At 43.4% G+C, this 22680-nt stretch overlaps 1 protein-coding gene across 2 annotated transcripts in view; it reads right to left on the reverse strand.

Annotated features, from left to right (window-relative positions):
* znf512 (zinc finger protein 512) overlaps window positions 1–13344 on the reverse strand; it is a 41987-nt gene extending 28643 nt beyond the window's left edge. For both annotated transcript variants that reach the window (XM_041188336.1, XM_041188335.1), the window contains exons 1-5: window positions 13301–13344; window positions 9040–9145; window positions 4924–4994; window positions 1911–1981; window positions 254–447 (exon numbers count right to left, since the gene is read on the reverse strand). In XM_041188336.1, coding sequence (XP_041044270.1) covers window positions 254–447; window positions 1911–1981; window positions 4924–4994; window positions 9040–9136 — 433 coding nt within the window. In that variant the 5' untranslated portion in view covers window positions 9137–9145; window positions 13301–13344. The remainder of the gene's footprint in view (window positions 1–253; window positions 448–1910; window positions 1982–4923; window positions 4995–9039; window positions 9146–13300) is intronic.
* Between the last annotated feature and the right edge of the window lie 9336 nt (window positions 13345–22680).

Consider the following 22680-nt stretch of genomic DNA (forward strand, 5'->3'; position numbering starts at 1 on the left):
TTTTAGGTGATTTATGCGAAACTAATCCCCAACTTCCACAAAATCTTTCTTGGATAATCAAGAATGCAGACGATGGAATTACAGATAATATACCTCTAAAAAAGGCCACTTCCTTTGCTATTAGTGTACTGGCAACGTAATCTTTAACCCGATGCCTGCTGATCCTTCAAAATGATCCACCCACCTCCAAGCTTATGAAAATCGGAGATTGTGTGCAAACTACACAATTATAAAGATAAGATTTGTAATTTACCTTTCTCTTTTTGCTTGCATTTTTCCACATACGCCTCCATCCCCTTCATCTCTAACCAGTATCTCGGCTTTCTGATTGCCAGTTGTCCATCATCCTCGCCATTAACCTTATCGTCTGACGTTGAGGATGAAGCATCACTGAAAGACTCTTCTTGGCTGTCTTTGGTAACAAAATTGCTTTTGTATTGTTTAGCCCTAGTTTTAAAAAAAAAGTTCAAGTAAACATCATGATTGTTTCAATAGCAGTCTAGAACAACCCACTGAAGAAGTGTACTTGGTTCACAAGGAATGATTCCAATAGCTATGGAGAGGAGAAGCAGGACTACTTTATCTGAGAGCATTGCTGGGATCCCACTATTTATTTAAAATTATTTCCACTTTCTGTACTACATCAAGTAAAGATTATAAATTTAAGATAGCCATCAACAAATCCAGTAGTGAATTGAGCAGAGACTTTGTTACCCACAGAGCGGCTAGAATGTAGAACTTACTAACACAAGGAGTAGTGAGGCAAACAGCACAGAATGCATTTAAATGGAAACTAGATAAGCACAAGGAAGAAAGGAGTAGAAGAATATGTTAGATGAAGAGGGGTGAGAGGAAGCTCACGTGCTGCACAAACACCTGCAAGGACCAGTGGAGTGGAATGGCCTGTTTCCTTGCTGCAAAACTTAGTAATATATGTTAGAACAACCCTGGCTTTGGGCACAAACAAGATTGGCATGGATGAAGGTAATATAAATGCGATTCATTTTGCTATTATAGAATGATACAGCACAAGTTGACACCATTTGATTCATCATGCCTGTGCCAGCTCCTCAGTACAGCTATGCAAGTAATCCCATTCCACTGCTCTTTCCCCATTGCTCTGCAATGCTTTTCCTATTAAGTATTTATTCAATTCTCTTTTGAATATTACTAATGAATCTGCACCCACCACCTTATCAAGCAGTGCATTTCGCATTCCAACAATTCACTGTGTTACAAAGCATTTCATGTTGCCTCTTGTTCTTTTGTCAAATAATTCTACAGGTCGCGTATCCTTTATCCAGAACCCTTGGGGCCGATTGTGTTTTGGTATTCCGATATTCTGGAATTTCGGATGTGATACCCATCCCATAATCCTCACTCATTTGCGTCACAGACACACCACAGTCAAGTTGCTCCAACAACTCCACTCTCTTAGCAATTGATAATGAATTATGCCTCCTTTTCTGTTGCTCATTGTTACCAATGATGGTATCGGATGGTCTTTTTGACACGTTCGCAGCACAATAAAAACTCAAAAGCACTAAATAATCACAAGGCAAGGCGAAAAGCGTGTGACTGAAAAACAACTAGGCTTCCCGCACTAAACGTCAGGTCCGTGCTGCAGGTCACAGGCTTTCCTGCGCAAAAGGTCAGCGAGGTCTCTGTTGGCTCATGTTAGGGTCGGTTCAAAAACACGTTCGGTTGTCAGACGTACAGATAAAGGATATTCGACTGTACAAGCAAAAGCACATGGCAAACCATTTTCACTGGTGACCAGGAGGGAAATCTGTAAGGAGGGGAAACTGGTAAATTAAAAGCGGAAATATTATATTAAAGGGACAAATGTAAAATGTCGTATTCAGAACATCAATGTAAACAATGGATACAGTCCAGCAAACAGCACATACTTCTCATCTCCCAAAGTGATCTTTATCTTTTGTATTCTTGGTTCCAAATCTTTTTCGGGAGGTTCACTTGTCTGGAAAAAGAAAAGCATTTTTGTAAATAATTTTAAAATTATAGTGGAACACAGACACTGGGAAAAGAATTTATTCCACAAATCTGAGATCAAATAGGCTACCTTACTCTCCAAAGTGAAGTGCATTTATACTTCAAGCTGATATATATATTTTTTTAAAGATTGCTAGTAATCTTTTCTCAGTTCCTATCAAACAAAAAAAAAGGACAAATTACAACCAGGGTATGGTTAAGGTTTGGTGGCGAGGCAAAGCCGACTTCAGGCAAAAGGGCACGGACGTTTTTCGAGGAAGGGGGTGGAGCGGGAGGACTGGTTGCAGCCGGGAAAACCAGGAATCAGAGATTCTGCTGAATTCAACAGCAGGACCTCGTCTGAAATTTTCCGCTGCTCCCTGACCGGCAGCAGCAAGATGGAGAGGCTCGGTCTGTCTGTTGGGTGGTAGAACCTGCACGTGAAGGCTGCAGACAGACACTGGAGGAGCAGGAGCATCATTAACGCACTATAATTACTGACCCTCTTCCTGAGAACAGGTTCAACGTCTGGCTCCACCTGCTCAGCCTGTCCTGGTTAAACAAGAAGTAGGCACGTTTGCAGAGGATTTCAGATTTTTAAGAATTTAACCAATCTCTCAGCTCTCTTCAGCAGGGGTGTGTGGGTGGATTAAAAAATTCCATCCCCCTTCCCCAAACTCCACCCCCCCCACCCCTGACCCAAATTGTTTTAATGTTTATTCTCAACGAGCCAATTGCATCTCCTGCAATGCTGTGCGAAAACAAAATACAGTCACTATAAAAGTCACGATCACTGTTCACTGTGTCAGTGCAGATTTGTCACTCCACAGGATTAATATTGCCAATTTTGGGGAAAAAGAAAAAAAGATGCCCATTGTGTAATATATACCCTATATTTCAACCCTCTCTCTTCTGGACTAGCTTAATGATAATTAAGACACACCTATGGTACACACTGTTGCTGCTGTGCGTCGGTGGTGGAGGGAGTGAATGATTGTGGATGCAGATGGATTGCAGTTGGATATAATAGATCTGCAAAACTTTTAATCATTTTCAATTACTGTTATTGTTTTCTTATGCTCTTTCGGTAATGAGATGACTTGCTGTGGTACTGTTTTCTTAGCTATTTGTGCCTCTGCCTCAGCCAAGTCTGGTTGTTCTTCATGTGTGAGGAGCTTGGACAGTATTTGTCAGCAGGATATTGCAACTTACTCACTGAGTTGCTCCATTGATATTATTGGCTTTCAGCAGTGTTGGGGGGATGTGTGCGTACAGCATTGCACGAGATGCAATTGGCTCGTTGAGAATAAACATTAAAACAATTTGGGTCAGTGGCGGAGGTGGGGGTTGGAATTTTTTAATCCATCCACACACCCCTGCTGAAAAGAGCTGAGTCAGTGATGAATAGTCTGACCAAAAACTGTTATCGGATGGTGATCCAGGGATCATCTAAAATGCCAGAAATGACTATGTTCCACCTCTTGAGTGGCAACACCAAGGATCAAGTACACCGCATCAATGCCTCCCACCCAAAGATGAAGTTTATCAATTTGACACCCTTGATGTGTCAGGAATCGCCTTTCTTGGCCTCATCCTTGCAGGCAAGTGTTTTCCCAGATAACCAGCTAGATAAGTGTACTATAATTTGGAGGAACTTAATATTAGAGGCGAGTACTATAGAGGCATTTAAAGGAGGAGCTAAATAAGCATATGAGGGAGAAGGGAACAGATTGTTAATGCTGATAGAGTTAAATAGGAGGAAGCTCATGAAATCTAAAAGCTAGTATGAAGTAATTGGGCCAAATGGTTTGTTGCTGTACTGCATATGTAATTGGATCCAAACTTTACTGAAGTATATTGCAATTCATCTCAGAGAGTTAATAACCTAATTGATTCTCAGTGGGGCCAAAGCCAGATTGGAAGGTACAATGTTATAAAAGGAGCCACAATTGAAGGGAACAACAGTTAATCTTTGATTTGCTTGCTATATAGGTGGGGTGGGGGTTGGAAAAAACAAGTCATACTCACTCCCATGCGCACGCGCGCGCGCGCACACACACACACAGACAGCCAATAATATCAATGGAGCAACTCAGTGAGTAAGTTGCAATATCCTGCTGACAAATACTGTCCAAGCTCCTCACACATGAAGAACAACCAGACTTGGCTGAGGCAGAGGCACAAATAGCTAAGAAAACAGTACCACAGCAAGTCATCTCATTACCGAAAGAGCATAAGAAAACAATAACAGTAATTGAAAATGATTAAAAGTTTTGCAGATCTATTATATCCAACTGCAATCCATCTGCATCCACAAACATTCACTCCCTCCACCACCGACGCACAGTATCAGCAGTTTGTACCACCTACAAGATGCACTGCAGGAATTCACCAAAACTCCTTCGACAGCACCTTCCAAACCCACGACCGCTACCATCCAGAAGGACAAGGGCAGCAGATAGATGGGAACACCACCACCTGGAAGTTCACCTCCAAGTCACTCACCACCCTGACTTGGAAATATATCGCCATCCCTTCACTGTCGCTGGGTCAAAATCCTGGAACTCCCTTCCTAACAGCACTGTGGGTGTACCTACACCACATGGACTGCAGCGGTTCATGAAGGCAGCTCACCACCACCTTCTCAAGGGCAACCAGAGATGAGCAATAAATGCTGGCCCAGCCAGCGAAGCCCACATCCTGTGAATGAATTTAAAAAAAATACAGCTACAGAAAGTTCCTTGTGTGTAGCACAATTTTTGCGAGAGCATAATTGTTGGTTTCCTCTTACACAGGAAGCTATAAGAGAAAATATGGTGCAATGGGGACCAAGACAGTGACAGACATGAGCATTAGTTTAATTTTGGTAGCATGGGCTAGGAATTATGGATTTACAAGCCTGATCATCAAAAGAATAATAAAGACTCATACCTGAAATTCCAGATGTTCAGCATCTTTTCCTTTTGATGATTTATCTCCACCTCTACTTTCCTTTTTAGATCCTTTATAATAAGTAAAATATGTTTTAAAACCTCATCTGAAAACCTTACTTAACCAATCTATTCACTGAAATTTCCACTCCTTACAATTGTATACATTTTGAATACCTGAAATTGACACTTACCCAAAGAAGAAAGGAAGAAGAATTGCAAATGACCCGGGAAAAAATAAACAAATGAGAAATAACTTTGGAAAGTGTATATACTTCTTGAGACATAAAGAGCTGTACCTCATACAGAGAGTTTTACAATTTATGCCAGGTTTATTCTTCGTGTGGGTGTTAAATTTGATGCAGTGGCATCCCAAAACCTACTTAGAGGTGACAGCAGTGACTTAACAAACTAGTTATTTTTTAAGTCATCCTTGGGATGTGGGCATTACCAGCAAGGCCAGTATTTATTGCTTACCCCCAGTTGCCCTAGAGGCAGTGGTGGTGAGCTGCCTTCTTGAACACATGCATTCCATGTGGTGTAGGTACATCCACAGTGTGGCTAGTGATGAAGTTCCAGGATTTAGACCCAACGAGAGTGAGGGAACAGCTTGGAGGGAAACATGCAGGTGGTGGGGCCAGTGTTCCCACCAACACCATCTGCATTTGTTGCCCTTATCTTTCTAGGCAGTACAGATCGCAGGTTTAGAAGCTTCTATTCGAAGGAGCCTTGGCAAATTAACGCAATGCATTTGTAGATGGTACACATTGCTGCCACTGTGGGCCAATGGCAGAAGGAATTAATGTTTTAAGGTGGTGCTGCCTAGAAAAGTCACATCGTGGTGATACTATGAAACTGCAATAAAGAATTCAAGAACAAAAGTGATGGAGAAACCTGCAAAAGAGACATCGCATGATTCAATATCACACAAATGTAAAACCAAAAACCAACATTGGCACAAAACAAAAATCAGAGTTGCTTAACGCCAACACAAAATTATGACTGATCCTCTACTTGTACAGAAAACCTAATGTCTTTATTTCTGCTATGATGTGGCAGGTGATATGTGCCAAGCAGACCAAATCCACAAGGGAAACTTGGCTACGCTGTCACAATTTGTATGTATTATGAGAAGATTTGTGCTCTGAATTCAGTAGAAAAGATTTAAACACAGACATGAGATCAGTTACTGGATATTATAAATCCCAAAATTTCTAATTAACCCAAGTCCCAACTACACACCCCCTTTAAGGCAACAGTCCAAATTAGATTTTAAATTTAAATAAGCAAACCAGCAAGGTTACCACAGCACCCACTCAACAATGGAATTCCAAAGACATTTCCAACATTGGTTACTGGACACAGCAGACTTCTTTTACAAAAATGGACAGAGGCTTTTCCCAAGGTTGCTTCACCCAGTGTCCTTCCAGATTTTACATGGCCACACCCCTACATGACCTTCAATCCTTCTTTATATCTGTTTTGCTCTCTTTAATGTGCAAAATCCCATTGTTCTACGTGTCATCGGGTACTTACTTTCCCCATAATATAAAAGAACTTTTGTTGTCAATACAGTCTCTTTCCTTTTGGGAAAAATACACATAATAACCCTTGTTCTATTTATCTTGTTAGTTGTAAACATCCTACCATCCCTTTGAAAACCAAACCACCCCTTCACTTATTTAAAAAATTGCAAATTTCATTCACACCTTATCTGTGAAAACCTCATCCTAGTTTATCCATCTTCATTTCAAAAGTCTGCTTTATACCTAACTTTTGATAATTTCAACCTTGCAGTCTATCTGACTCTAATTCAATTAAATCAGTCACACGGACAGAACAATCCACACTCACACCCGTTAGCCTACAATAACATGATGAAAAATATTATAGCTTTGTGACATTTCTTTCCTCTTTCTGTTCACGTTATATTTATCTTAAACAAAAAATTCTTGAGGCACTCAAGACTTAACGAGGTATTCAAAATCTGACCTTATTAGCAAGTTATAATGGGTTAAGACTTGTTAAAACACTGCATATTTGAAATGGCTGGCGTATGGTACATTTATTGAACTAAAATAGAACTCGTTCAAAAATTAAATAATAGCAAGTACCCCTTAGTAAAAAGGCTTTGTACGATTAATTTAATCTCTTACTAACTGTGGTCAGACACAGCACAAATATCACTCAGTAATTTCACTCCGTAAAAAGGCATATTTCTGATGGGCCTTTATGCAGTTGTTGCAGACCCAAAGCTCTGGCTAAAATACATTCGAAAGGAAACGTCACTTTGTGCCTATCCAATACCACACCTGCCCTGGGAATGCTGAATTATAACAAAATAATAAAAGGTGTTCCTGGCGGACAGGCAGCAATCCATTTGGGGGGTCCAAAAACAAAAGTCTCTTTCAATTGTCCATCTGCTTCTACTATCTATCCAATTCTTTTTTTAAATGATATACGCACTCTCTCGGTCAATTACTCCACACGTTCCGCGCACCCGTGTGTACAAACACTTCAGGTTTCACTCACTATTAATTCAAGCTACTGTAAGTTCATTCTGAATGTTACTCCTTAATAGGTAGCCTATCAAGATCTGCAGTCATTTTGCAAAGTGGACAGGATCAAAGAAGCATTAAACAAAACATCTAGATCTAAATTCTCAGTTTCCTGGGGCATTGAAGTAAGCAAAACTGAGGGAAGCTGTTATCCCTTTATATCTCGTGCAACCATAGAAGCAATTTAAAGATAAAAACAAAATAAAATATTCATACAAGCACGCATTTAATTTTCAATGATCCCCACCCTGGTCCAGCTATACATCAACAAAAATAATTCTTCCTACCACATAACAGAGTCATAAAACCAGATTTAGTCACTGAAATGGAAATAGTAAACAAGTAAATATGAACACCAATGGCAAAACTCAAATTAAAACATTAAAACTTATTCACAGTGAATATATTTGTATTGCAGTCTCTCTCAAACTACGGGCCCAAAAAATCCCTGGTTCTTGCTACCAAGTGCATACTTCGTTCCAACTTTGCCCAGAATTGACCCATGGTCTTTATTTGGGGTGGAGCTTCTGCCCAATTTAAATAAGGTCACTGCCCTGACACAGCAGGGGCGGGGCCACAAGTAGAGGCTCCCAAATTGGGTGGTAGGTACGTCCAACAGGAATAGGTACGGAACGCAGACTGGGCCTCTGAAGAGAGAAAGATAAGTTTCTTTACAACGTATGTTAAATGCAGCCCTGTCAATAGTGTGGCACACAAGACTAGGTAACTCCCATCCCAGCACTGGATGTTTGGGAGACGGTGGGTGGCCAAGGTGCATCCATACCGGCTTTGGCACCCCACTCGGAACTTCTAAATTTGCAACCTTCCCTAGTTAACAGACTTTGGTGAGGCCTGCAGTGGGCATGAACCCAGAAGATTTGTTGGCCCTCAGTTTTTCTGCCATCTTTTTTACTAAATTGAAATTCACCAAATTCTTCTCCTTTCCTTCCAACTCAAACTCAAACTCAGGCCCCGCTGAATTTTGGAGATTTGTGGTAATTCCGCAATTTATTCTGTTCACCATCATGAAGACTGAATTGGGATTTGTTCTGTTTATTCTGAAATAACCATACATCCAGGTAAGGTAAATACATTCATCTGAAAGCATTTAATAGGGCAAACGAGCAACCCTTCTTGCTTCGCTAAGTAGCCTGATGATTGTAGGTAGGCAATACATACTGCAAACTGTTATGCCATCATTAAAAACATAATGGGAGATTTTTTTCAAAATACATTTCCAGCGGTGACCATTTAAAGAAAAAAACTGTAAGATGTTGGACATTTAATTTTCAGGGGCAAAATACTACGGATGCTACAAATCTGAAATAACATAAGAGAAAATATTCTAAATACTTAGCAGGTCAGGTGGCATCTGTTGAGAGAGAACCGGAGTTAACATTTCAGGTCGGTGACCTTTTATCAGAAGTGGGAGAAATTAGAAATGTGACAGGTTGTGCGTGAAAGGGGAGGGAGGTGGGATAAAGAACAAAAGGGAAGGTCAAATATCCAGTTTCTGGTAATCAGTGTACTGGATGACATTTATCAAAATTCATTTTTACCTCGTATCTTCATCTTTGTCTTTTGCTTTGATTTTGGTTTGAACAACTTCTTGCTTGAAACCTCCACCTCAGAGTCGATCTTGTTTTTTTGTGCCATCACAAGAAACTGCAAAATACAACAACAAACAAACAAAAAACACCAATTATGATGGGACTTGTAACATGTATTGTCAGGCTCAAGGTGCATTAACAAGGAGAGTCCGTAACAAGATTATAAACTCAGGATTAGTACCCGAAGCACAGGGGGGAGGTTTGAAGGGTTTTATCTCTGAAGGCAGAGATCACATTGATGCCACAGACAGTGCGTTCTCTCTATATTCAGACTCCGTGCCTGTGGCCTGTTGTTGACTTACACTGGCTATATCTGTCCCTTGGTCGAATAGCCAGTGCCTGTGTGAAACCCTGGCCCCACACACGGAGAAACCATCCAGATCGAAGCATGCTAAGATTGATCTTAGGTCCTCAGTTGTACAATAATACCCTTCATGTCACAAAGCTCAAAACTATACCCGAACTCTTCCTGATTTGTATGGGGGAGTTCCCAGCTGGGGGAGTGGCATTACTAAATAACTTTTCCTGCTTATTTGATGTAGTTTTTAGATTTATGCCCGTAACTACTATATATTGATATTTAGGGCATCTATCAAGAGATATTTGACCGATTATTGCTCAGCACATCATACAGGAAACCAACGGAATTAAGTCATATTTTATAGATCTGACGTTGCAAAGCAGTTTCAGCTGATTTGGGATATAAAAACTCTCCTCAGTTACAAACGCACAGGGTCACCAGCCTTGTTCTCCTGCATTCTCTAACCCCATCCACAAGTGTGCTTTTTTCTGTTGTGTATGGTTTAGTGATACACCATGTGGTGCATCCACCATGTTACTAAAGAAGCAGGAACAGAGAGAAGGGAAAAAAACCACACACCCGATTGCTATCCAGTGACCTACAGGTGCATGCTACAGCGCATCAGTAAGTCAAAATGAAACACACAAATGCCAATGTCAGGTAAGTGCAGGATTGCACCCATCCACCTTCCAACATGCTGGTCCCTAAGTCCCAGTTTCCCCTCCCCCATCTGAATAGCCTGCCATCATTCACCATTTGGATTCATTCGAAAATCATCTACTTGGATGAGTGGACATCTCAGCAGTCATGGAACTGTACCCCAGCCAAGAGGTCTGCACCTCCCAGAGAGAGAAAAGAAGCAGCCTATTTTCAGATAAAACACAAATCTGGAGACCGTTCAAATCTTACACAAAATAATTTCAATAATGTATTCATCATTACGGTTAACACAAGAACACCTAGGAACATAAACAATTGACCTGACGAATTGTATTATTACACAGCAAAGATTTTAGCTTATTTTTTCACCTCTGTGACAAAGCAACTTTTCGCTTCTAATATTACAGGTGGAACAAAGTTAGAAAAAGAGAGCACAGGAGGGAGCCAGATCAGGTATTTGTTCTGAAGAAGTCATATTGGAGTCGAAACATTAACTCTTTCTCTCTCCTCAGATGCTGCCAGACCGGCTGAGTTTTTCCAGTATTTTCTGTTTTAACATTAATCCCTGATTTTGATTTTCAATTTTGTGCTTCTGGTCAATTGTCATTAGCAATAATTTGTTTCTGTAGAAGATCATGAACATTTCCTCAATATATAAAGAAATACAACACATTTAAATCAGGCTGTTATAGAGTGATGAGTTAGAGCATCATTAATATGATCAAGGCTTCCCAGAACTTGTAATAGAACTTTTATTAAAACCAAACCATCTTTTAATAGTTATCTACAAGAATAACTAATAGTAAAAGCATGTTAAAAAAATTCAGGCTAATATCCTTAGTTCTTTTAATCTGTGACTTAGTGGTTCTTATCCTTTGGTAAACAATATTTTTGCATCACACAAACTACATTACCATCAGCTCTTTTCAGTCGTCCTACATTTACCATTTTATTTCCTGTTAATTTCCCTTTACTATTTAGGCTTCAGATTCAGCTTCTACTTTTTCTATTTAAATTCTATTTTATTTCTTTCTAGCATTCTTCTGATTCCAGTGCCCACTCACTGTCCAATTTTACTTTACTGAATTATTTTCCCTCATACTTCATTTTGTTCGATAATGTTTTCCTCCATTTACCCCCCACTATCATTGTACTTTAAGTTTGATTCATGAGCTATTCCTTCCTGGAATTCACTTTTGCTTTCTACTCCTCATTTTCAGCCATGCCCTCCTGTCAAGGATGTTCCTTCACCAATTGTCCACAGCATCATTCCCAGCGTTAAATCCTTCATTCCCAGAGTTAAATCCTTCATTCCCAGACTACCCTCACACATGTACTTTCCACAGATCAGACATTTCCTTTCCTGTAAAAATTAAGGTCCCAGATTATAGTGCATAATTCCCAAGTGCTTCCTGGGATACAGAAAGCTGACTCTCTTTGCCCCAATCATTTTAATACCAACAAGGACCTACAACGTATTATATGATCTCACTGTCAAGAGTTCAATCATTCCTGCACAGCTTTGAACTGAAGCAGGTGGCATGGCCATGTTTTTCGACAGCTAGTTTGTGATAAAAACTGATATATAATTAGAAACCAACTTAGTTTCCTTGAGAGATGGAATTCATTTCCACAGAAGACTGTGGAGGCCAGGTCATTGAGTGTAGTTAAGACCGAGATAGATAGGTTCTTGATCGGTAAGGGGATCAAAGGTTACGGGGAGAAGGCGGGAGAATGGGGTTGAGAAACTTATCAGCCATGATTGAATGGCGGAGCAGATTCGATGGGCCGAATGGCCTAATTTCTGCTCCTATGTCTTATGGTCTTATAGAAGCAACTCCAATCTGGGTGCTTCATAAATGCAAGTTGCTGTTGGACTAGGCTCAGCTGTGATGTGCTCAATAATGTGTGGACAGAAGGCAAATACTGGGGAGGAAATATTACTTATCAAGCCAACAGACTTTGGCAACAAGTCAATGCTTTCAGGACAGAAGTAAGATGAAGTAAGATGCTCTTTTAAGGTGCTTCGTGAATTCAAACAAATGCCTGCATGCACAAAAGAAAAATATACAATATATACACTAAAAATAGACAACATATATACACTAAATTATACATATATCAGCCAACAAGTCAACATTTTGGGAAAGGAAGTTGGTAAACTTATTAAATATATTTCACTGCTGATTCCAGGAGAATGGTAAGTAATCAGCGAAACTAGGTTAGAAAATGAGAAAATCCAGCCACATTTCCCAAAATAAAACACTTCGATGTAAACAGTAACTTCACTGCAGAGGAATGAACCCATTCTTCTCCTACCCAGCAAGCACAAGAACAGTGCAACTCTTCCCAGGATACATTGATGACAGTGTATAGCTAGGTTAAAAATCAGTATTGCAATCGCTGATGCCCAGAACTGGCCTCCAGAATGGATACCAACAAAGGATATTCACACCAAATGTTTAATGTAATAAAAGGTATAAAACTTTTATTTGTTCTCTATTTCCAGAGCAGTCGCCCATAAATTCAAACCAGCAGCAGCTTGGTACAGTCCCCCTGAAAATGCTGCTTCTCCTGGCCCAGGCGATGGTGTTTCTTTTTCTAAGAATGCACAAGCAAGAAGGGTAAAAGCCTCCCTAGCTCCAGCAGAACATACCTGTTAACACAGGAACAATTCAGGTGGGGAGGAGGGGGAAGAGACAAGAAACTGGAGAGAGAGAGAGAGAGAGAGACAGGCGGATGCTTGTCTCTTTGAACTTTCACTTCCACCCACAAGAAACCACTGGGCAAAGCAGCCCAGAGTTAAAAAAAAACATAAATCGTTTTCAAAAACCAAAACACTAAATGGAAAGAGATGCATCTGACTTCTCCACCTCCCTCTCTCACCTTACAATGATCACACGCAGGGCAAACACTGTGATATTTTTTTCTTTTCAGGACATTTTAAGAAGAGGAGAGAGAGAGAAAAAAAAAACCCCAATCTCTTCGAAAAATGGCGTTAACAACAAAAACCGCCTCCTCAACAATATCCAGAAACTAAGCAGAGGACAGGGAGCAGCAGCGCTGGCAGCTCCCGTGAGCCTTGCCCGTCTCCGCTGGGTGCAGAGCCAGAGAGAGACAGACAGACAGAGAGAGAGAGAGAGAGAGAGTGGGGAGGTGGGGGGGGGGGGGGGTGGCTGCAGCTTCCATTGCAACATTCACAGGCGTTATTTCATCTTAAATGATGGGTGAATGCCGCAGTTACACTACCTTTAAAATCCCAGGCGCTCGCTACAGACTGACGCCGCTGCACCGGGGTAAGGAGTGGCTCCGGACGACACTTCCGCCTGGAGCTGCGCACACGGTTTTTGGGGCGGGGGGTTTAATGTGTGTCTCTCTGCCCTGAAATGTAGCGGCGGCAACCCGGAGACTGGACGGAGAGTTAGAGAGAGGATAACCCAGAGAGAGAGAGAGAGAGAGAGACAGTGTGTAACACAGAGATTACAGAGACAGGGAGAGTGTAACCCAGAGATTACAGAGACAGGGAGAGTGTAACCCAGAGATTACAGAGACAGGGAGAGTGTAACACAGAGATTACAGAGAGAGAGAGAGTGTAAACCAGAGATTACAGAGAGAGAGAGAGAGCAACCCAGAGATTACAGAGACAGTGTGTAACCCAGAGATTACAGAGACAGGGAGAGTGTAACACAGAGATTACAGAGACAGGGAGAGTGTAACACAGAGATTACAGAGACAGGGAGAGTGTAACACAGAGATTACAGAGAGAGATAGAGAGATGGCAACCCAGAGATTACAGAGACAGAGAGAGTGTAAACCAGAGATTACAGAGAGAGAGAGAGCAACCCAGAGATTACAGAGACAGTGTGTAACCCAGAGATTACAGAGACAGGGAGAGTGTAACACAGAGATTACAGAGACAGGGAGAGTGTAACACAGAGATTACAGAGACAGGGAGAGTGTAACACAGAGATTACAGAGAGAGATAGAGAGATGGCAACCCAGAGATTACAGAGACAGGGAGAGTGTAACCCAGAGATTACAGAGAGAGATAGAGAGATGGCAACCCAGAGATTACAGAGACAGGGAGAGTGTAACCCAGAGATTACAGAGAGAGATAGAGAGATGGCAACCCAGAGATTACAGAGACAGTGTGTAACCCAGAGATTACAGAGACAGGGAGAGTGTAACACAGAGATTACAGAGACAGGGAGAGTGTAACACAGAGATTACACAGAAAGATAGAGAGATGGCAACTCAGAGATTACAGAGACAGCGTGTAACGCAGAGATTACAGAGACAGAGAGAGCGCAACATAGAGATTACAGAGAGAGAGCGCAACATAGAGATTACAGAGAGAGAGGGCAACACAGAGATCACAGAGAGAGAGAGAGAGCAACCCAGAGATTGCAGAGGCAGACAGAGCGCAACATAGAGATTACAGAGAGAGAGGGCAACACAGAGATTACAGAGAGAGAGGGAAACCCAGAGATTACAGAGAGAGGGCAACACAGAGATGACAGAGAGTGAGAGCAACACAGAGATTAGAGAGAGAGAGAGCGCAACACAGAGATTACAGAGAGAGAGGGAAACCCAGAGATTACAGAGAGAGAGAGGGCAACACAGAGATTACAGAGAGAGAGCAACCCAGAGATGACAGAGAGTGAGAGCAACACAGAGATTAGAGAGAGAGAGAGAGCGCAACACAGAGATTACAGAGAGAGAGGGAAACCCAGAGATTACAGAGAGAGAGAGAGAGCAACACAGAGATTACAGAGAGAGAGAGAGAGCAACACAGAGATTACAGAGACAGAGAGTGTGCAACCCAGAGATTACAGAGAGAGAGAGAGAGAAAGAGCAACACAGAGATTACAGAGCGAGAGTGAGCAACACAGAGATTACAGAGACAGTGTGTAACCCAGAGATTACGGAGAGAGAGAGGGCAACACAGAGATTACAGAGAGAGAGCAACCCAGAGATGACAGAGAGTGAGAGCAACACAGAGATTACAGAGAGAGAGAGAGCAACACAGAGATTACAGAGAGAGAGAGAGAGAGCAACACAGAGATTACAGAGACAGAGAGTGTGCAACCCAGAGATTAGAGAGAGAGAGAGAGAGAGCAACACAGAGATTACAGAGCGAGACTGAGCAACACAGAGATTACAGAGACAGTGTGTAACCCAGAGATTACAGAGACAGAGAGAGAGGGCAACCCAGAGATTACAGAGACAGAGAGAGTGTAACCCAGAGATTACAGGGAGAGGGCAACCCAGAGATTACAGAGACAGAGAGAGCGTAACCCAGAGAGTACAGAAACAGAGTGTAACCCAGAGATTACAGAGACAGAGAGAGGGCAACATAGACATAAGAGATAGAGAGAGAACGTAACCCAGAGATTACAGAGACAGAGAGAGGGCAACCCAGAGATTACAGACACAGAGAGAGAGAGCAACCCAGAGATTACAGAGACAGTGTGTAAACCAGAGATTAAAGAGACAGAGGGAGAGTGTAACACAGAGATTACAGAGACAGAGAGAGGGCAACCCAGAGATTACAGAGAGAGAGAGGGCAACACAGAGATTACAGAGAGAGAGCAACCCAGAGATGACATAGAGTGAGAGCAACACAGAGATTAGAGAGAGAGAGAGAGCGCAACACAGAGATTACAGAGAGAGTGAGAGCAACACAGAGATTACAGAGAGAGAGAGAGAGCAACACAGAGATTACAGAGAGAGAGAGAGCAACACAGAGATTACAGAGACAGTGTGCAACCCAGAGATTACAGAGAGAGAGAGAGAGAGAGAGCAACACAGAGATTACAGAGCGAGAGTGAGCAACACAGAGATTACAGAGAGAGAGAGGGCAACACAGAGATTACAGAGAGAGAGCAACCCAGAGATGACAGAGAGTGAGAGCAACACAGAGATTAGAGAGAGAGAGAGAGAGCGCAACACAGAGATTACAGAGAGAGTGAGAGCAACACAGAGATTACAGAGAGAGAGAGAGAGAGCAACACAGAGATTACAGAGAGAGAGAGAGCAACACAGAGATTACAGAGACAGAGAGTGTGCAACCCAGAGATTACAGAGAGAGAGAGAGAGAGCAACACAGAGATTACCGAGAGAGAGTGAGCAACACAGAGATTACAGAGACAGTGTGTAACCCAGAGATTACAGAGACAGAGAGCGAGGAACCCAGAAATTACAGAGAGAGAGAGAGAGAGCAACACAGAGATTACAGAGACAGAGTGAGAGGGCAACACAGAGAGAGAGAGAGAGAGCAAGCAACACAGAGATTACAGAGAGAGAGCGAGCAAACAGAGATTACAGAGAGAGAGAGATAGAGGGCAGCCCAGAGATTACAGAGAGAGAGAGAGCAACACAGAGGTTACAGAGAGAGAGCAACACAGAGATTACAGAGAGAGAGCAACACAGGGATTACAGAGACAGAGAGAGGGCAACACATAGACTACAGAGAGAGAGAGAGAGAGAGAGAGAGGGCAACCCAGAGATTACAGAGACAGAGAGAGCGTAACCCAGAGATTACAGAGACAGAGAGAGGGCAACATAGACATAAGAGATAGAGAGAGAACGTAACCCAGAGATTACAGAGACAGAGAGAGGGCAACCCAGAGATTACAGAGAGAGAGTGAGCAACACAGAGATTACAGATACAGTGTGTAACCCAGAGATTACAGAGACAGAGAGAGAGGGCAACCCGAGATTACAGAGAGAGAGCGAGCAACCCAGAGATTACAGAGACAGAGAGCAAGCAACCGAGAAATTACAGAGAGAGAGAGATCAACACAGAGATTACAGAGACAGTGTGAGAGGGCAACACAGAGATTACAGAGAGAGAGAGCAACACAGAGATTACAGAGAGAAGAGAGAGAGAGTGAGCAACACAGAGATTACAGAGACAGGGCAACCCAGAGATTACAGAGAGAGAGAGAGCAACACAGAGATTACAGACAGAGAGAGAGAGAGAGCAACACAGAGATTACAGAGAGAGAGTGAGCAACATAGAGATTACAGACAGAGAGAGAGAGGGCAACCCAGAGATTACAGAGAGAGAGAGAGCAACCCAGAAATTACAGAGAGAGAGAGAGCGAGCAACCCAGAAATGACAGAGAGAGAGAGAGCAACACAGAGATTACAGAGACAGAGTGAAAGGGCAACACAGAGATTACAGAGAGAGAGAAAGCGAGCAACACAGAGATTACAGAGAGAGAGAGAGCGAGCAACACAGAGATTATAGAGAGTGAAGGGCAACACAGAGATTACAGAGAGAGAGGGCTATACAGAGATTACAGGGAGAGAGGGCAACACAGAGATTACAGAGAGAGAGAGAGCGAGCAACACAGAGATTACAGAGAGAGAGAGCAACACAGATTACAGAGAGAGCGAGCCAGCAACACAGAGCTTACAGAGACAGTGTGTAACCCAGAGATTACAGAGAAAGAGAGACAGGGCAATCCATAGATTACAGAGGCAGAGTGAGTGCAACATAGAGATTACAGAGAGAGAGCGCGACCCAGAGAGAGAGAGAGAGAAGGCAACCCAGAGAGAGAGAGAGAGCAACATAGAGATTACAGAGAGAGAGGGCAATACAAAGATTACAGTGACAGAGAGTGTGCAACCCAGAGATTACAGAGAGAGAGCAACACAGGGATTACAGAGACAGAGAGAGGGCAACACAGAGATTACAGAGAGAAGAGAGAGAGAGTGAGCAACACAGAGATTACAGAGACAGAGACAGGGCAACCCAGAGATTACAGAGAGAGAGAGAGCAACACAGAGATTACAGACAGAGAGAGAGAGAGAGAGAGAGGGCAACCCAGAGATTACAGAGAGAGAGAGAGCAACCCAGAAATTACCGAGAGAGAGAGAGCGAGCAACCCAGAGATTACAGAGAGAGAGAGAGCAACCCAGAAATTACAGAGAGAGAGAGAGCGAGCAACCCAGAAATGACAGAGAGAGAGAGAGCAACACAGAGATTACAGAGACAGAGTGAAAGGGCAACACAGAGATTACAGAGAGAGAGAGAGCGAGCAACACAGAGATTACAGAGAGAGAGAGCAACACAGATTACAGAGAGAGCGAGCGAGCAACACAGAGATTACAGAGACAGTGTATAACCCAGAGATTACAGAGACAGAGAGACAGGGCAATCCATAGATTACAGAGGCAGAGCGAGCGCAACATAGAGATTATAGAGAGAGAGCGCGACCCAGAGAAAGAGAGAGAGAAGGCAACCCAGAGAGAGAGAGAGAGCAACATAGAGATTACAGAGATAGAGGGCAATACAAAGATTACAGTGACAGAGAGTGTGCAACCCAGAGATTACAGAGAGAGAGCAACACAGGGATTACAGAGACAGAGAGAGGGCAACACAGAGATTACAGAGAGAGAGAGAGAGAGAGGGCAACCCAGAGATTACAGAGAGAGAGAGAGAGGGCAACCCAGAGATTACAGAGACAGGGAGAGCGTAACCCACAGATTATAGAAACAGAGTGTAACCCTTAGATTACAGAGTCAGAGAGTGTGCAACCCAGAGATTACAGACAGAGAGCAACACAGGGATTACAGAGAGAGAGAGGGCAATCCAGAGAGAGAGAGAGGGCAACCTGGAGATTACAGAGAGAGAGAGAGGGCAACACAGAGATTACTGAGAGAGAGCGAGCAACACAGAGATTATAGAGAGAGAGGGCAACACAGAGATTACAGAGAGAGATGGCTACACAGAGATTACAGAGACAGTGTGTAACCCAGAGATTACAAAGACAGAGAGAGTGGGCAACCCAGAGATTACAGAGAGAGAGAGCGAGCAATACAGAGATTACAGAGAGAGAGAGAGAGAGCGAGCAACACAGAGATTACAGAGACAGTGTGAGAGGGCAACACAGAGATTACAGAGAGAGAGAGAGCAACACAGAGATTACAGAGAGAAGAGAGAGAGAGTGAGCAACACAGAGATTACAGAGACCAAGACAGGGCAACCCAGAGATTACAGAAAGAGAGGGAGCAACATAGAGATTACAGACAGAGAGAGAGAGAGGGCAACCCAGAGATTACAGGGAGAGAGAGAGAGCAACCCAGAAATTACAGAGAGAGAGAGAGCGAGCAACCCAGAAATGACAGAGAGAGAGAGAGCAACACAGAGATTACAGAGGCAGAGTGAAAGGGCAACCCAGAGATTACAGAGAGAGAGAGCGAGCAACACAGAGATTACAGAGAGAGAGAGAGAGAGAGAGGGCAACCCAGAGATTACAGAGAGAGAGGGAGAGAGAGAGGGCAACCCAGAGATCACAGAAACAGAGAATGTAACCCAGAGATTACAGAGAGTGAGAGAGAGGGTAACCCAGAGATTACAGAGACAGAGAGAAGATAACCCAGAGATTACAGAGAGAGATAGAGATAGGGCAACCCAGAGATTACAGAGAGAAGGAGAGATAGGGCAACCCAGAGATTACAGAGACTGAGAGAGAGGGCAACCCAGAGATTACAGAGAGAGAGAGAGAGCAACCCAGAGATTACAGAGACAGTTTGTAACCCAGAGATAACAGAGAGAGAGAGGGCAACCCAGAGATTACAGAGACAGAGGGAGAGTGTAACACAGAGATTACAGAGACAGAGAGAGGGAAACCCAGAGATTACAGAGAGAGAGAGTGAGCAACACAGAGATTACAGAGACAGTGTGTAACCCAGAGATTACAGAGACAGAGAGAGGGGGCAACCCAGAGATTACAGAGAGAGAGGGCAACACAGAGATTACAGAGAGAGATGGCTACACAGAGATTACAGAGACAGTGTGTAACCCAGAGATTACAAAGACAGAGAGAGTGGGCAACCCAGAGATTACAGAGAGAGAGAGCGAGCAATACAGAGATTACAGAGAGAGAGAGAGAGAGAGCGAGCAACACAGAGATTACAGAGACAGTGTGAGAGGGCAACACAGAGATTACAGAGAGAGAGAGAGCAACACAGAGATTACAGAGAGAAGAGAGAGAGAGTGAGCAACACAGAGATTACAGAGACCAAGACAGGGCAACCCAGAGATTACAGAAAGAGAGGGAGCAACATAGAGATTACAGACAGAGAGAGAGAGAGGGCAACCCAGAGATTACAGGGAGAGAGAGAGAGCAACCCAGAAATTACAGAGAGAGAGAGAGCGAGCAACCCAGAAATGACAGAGAGAGAGAGAGCAACACAGAGATTACAGAGGCAGAGTGAAAGGGCAACCCAGAGATTACAGAGAGAGAGAGCGAGCAACACAGAGATTACAGAGAGAGAGAGAGAGAGAGAGGGCAACCCAGAGATTACAGAGAGAGAGGGAGAGAGAGAGGGCAACCCAGAGATCACAGAAACAGAGAGAGTGTAACCCAGAGATTACAGAGAGTGAGAGAGAGGGTAACCCAGAGATTACAGAGACAGAGAGAAGATAACCCAGAGATTACAGAGAGAGATAGAGATAGGGCAACCCAGAGATTACAGAGAGAAGGAGAGATAGGGCAACCCAGAGATTACAGAGACTGAGAGAGAGGGCAACCCAGAGATTACAGAGAGAGAGAGAGAGAGCAACCCAGAGATTACAGAGACAGTTTGTAACCCAGAGATAACAGAGAGAGAGAGGGCAACCCAGAGATTACAGAGACAGAGGGAGAGTGTAACACAGAGATTACAGAGACAGAGAGAGGGAAACCCAGAGATTACAGAGAGAGAGAGTGAGCAACACAGAGATTACAGAGACAGTGTGTAACCCAGAGATTACAGAGACAGAGAGAGGGGGCAACCCAGAGATTACAGAGAGAGAGGGCAACACAGAGATGACAGAGAGTGAGAGCAACACAGAGATTACAGAGAGAGAGAGAGAGAGTGAGCAACACAGAGATTACAGAGACAGGGCAACCCAGAGATTAGAGACAGAGAGAGAGCAACACAGATTACAGAGAGAGAGAGAGCGATCAACACAGAGATTACAGAGACAGAGAGAGCATAACCCAGAGATTACAGAGACAGAGAGAGGGCAACCTAGAGATAAGAGATAGAGAGAGAACGTAACCCAGAGATTACAGAGAGAGATAGAGAGAGGGCAACCCAGAGATTACAGAGACGGAGAGAGATGTCAGCCCAGTGATTACAGAGAGAGAGAGATCAACCCAGAGATTACAGAGACAGTGTGCAACCCAGAGATTGCAGAGACAGAGGGAGAGTGTAACACAGAGATTACAGAGACAGAGAGAGAGGGCAACCGAGAGATTACCCAGAGAGAGGGCAACACAGAGATTACAGAGAGAGAGCGAGCAACACAGAGATTACAAAGAGAGAGAGAGGGCAGCACAGAGATTACGGAGAGAGAGTGCAGCACAGAGATTACAGAGAGAGAGCAACACAGAGATTACAGAGAGAGAGCAACACAGGGATTACAGAGACATAGAGAGGGCAAAACAGAGACTACAGAGAGAGAGAGAGAGAGGGCAACGCAGAGATTACAGAGAGAGGGAGGGCAACCCAGAGATTACAGAGACAGAGAGAGTGTAACCCAGAGATTACAGCGACAGGGAGAGGTAAACCCAGAGATCACAGAGACAGAGAGAGCATAAACAGAGATTATAGAAACAGAGTGTAACCCAGAGATTACAGAGACAGAGAGAGGGTAACTCAGAGATTACAGAGAGAGATAGAGAGAGGGCAACCCAGAGATTACAGAGAGAGAGAGAGAGGGCAACCCTTAGATTACAGAGACAGAGAGAAGGCAACCTAAAGATTACAGAGGCAGAGAGTGCGCAACATAGATATTACAGAGAGAGAGGGCAACCCAGAGATTACAGAGAGAGAGAGAGAGAGAGGGCAACCCAGAGATCACAGAAACAGAGAGAGTGTAACCCAGAGATTACAGAGAGTGAGAGAGAGGGTAACCCAGAGATTACAGAGACAGAGAGAGCGTAACCCAGAGATTACAGAAAGAGAGTGTAACCCAGAGATTACAGAGACAGAGAGAGGGCAACCTAGAGATAAGAGATAGAGAGAGAACGTAACCCAGAGATTACAGAGACAGAGAAAAGATAACCCAAAGATTACAGAGAGATATAGAGATAGGGCAACGCAGAGATTACAGAGACGGAGAGAGAGGGCAACCCAGAGATTACAGAGAGAGAGAGAGAGAGCAACCCAGAGATTACAGAGACAGTTTGTAACCCAGAGATAACAGAGAGAGAGAGGGCAACCCAGAGATTACAGAGACAGAGGGAGAGTGTAACACAGAGATTACAGAGACAGAGAGAGGGCAACCCAGAGATTACAGAGAGAGAGTGAGCAACACAGAGATTACAGAGACAGTGTGTAACCCAGAGATTACAGAGACAGAGAGAGGGGGCAACCCAGAGATTACAGAGAGAGAGGGCAACACAGAGATGACAGAGAGAGTGAGAGCAACACAGAGATTACAGAGACAGAGACAGGGCAACCCAGAGATTAGAGACAGAGAGAGAGCAACACAGATTACAGAGAGAGAGAGAGCGATCAACACAGAGATTACAGAGACAGAGAGAGCATAACCCAGAGATTACACAAAACATAGTGTAACCCAGAGATTACAGAGACAGAGAGAGGGCAACCTAGAGATAAGAGAT

The sequence above is a fragment of the Carcharodon carcharias genome, chromosome 5, assembly GCF_017639515.1.
Source record: "Carcharodon carcharias isolate sCarCar2 chromosome 5, sCarCar2.pri, whole genome shotgun sequence".
Classification (NCBI taxonomy): domain Eukaryota; kingdom Metazoa; phylum Chordata; class Chondrichthyes; order Lamniformes; family Lamnidae; genus Carcharodon; species Carcharodon carcharias.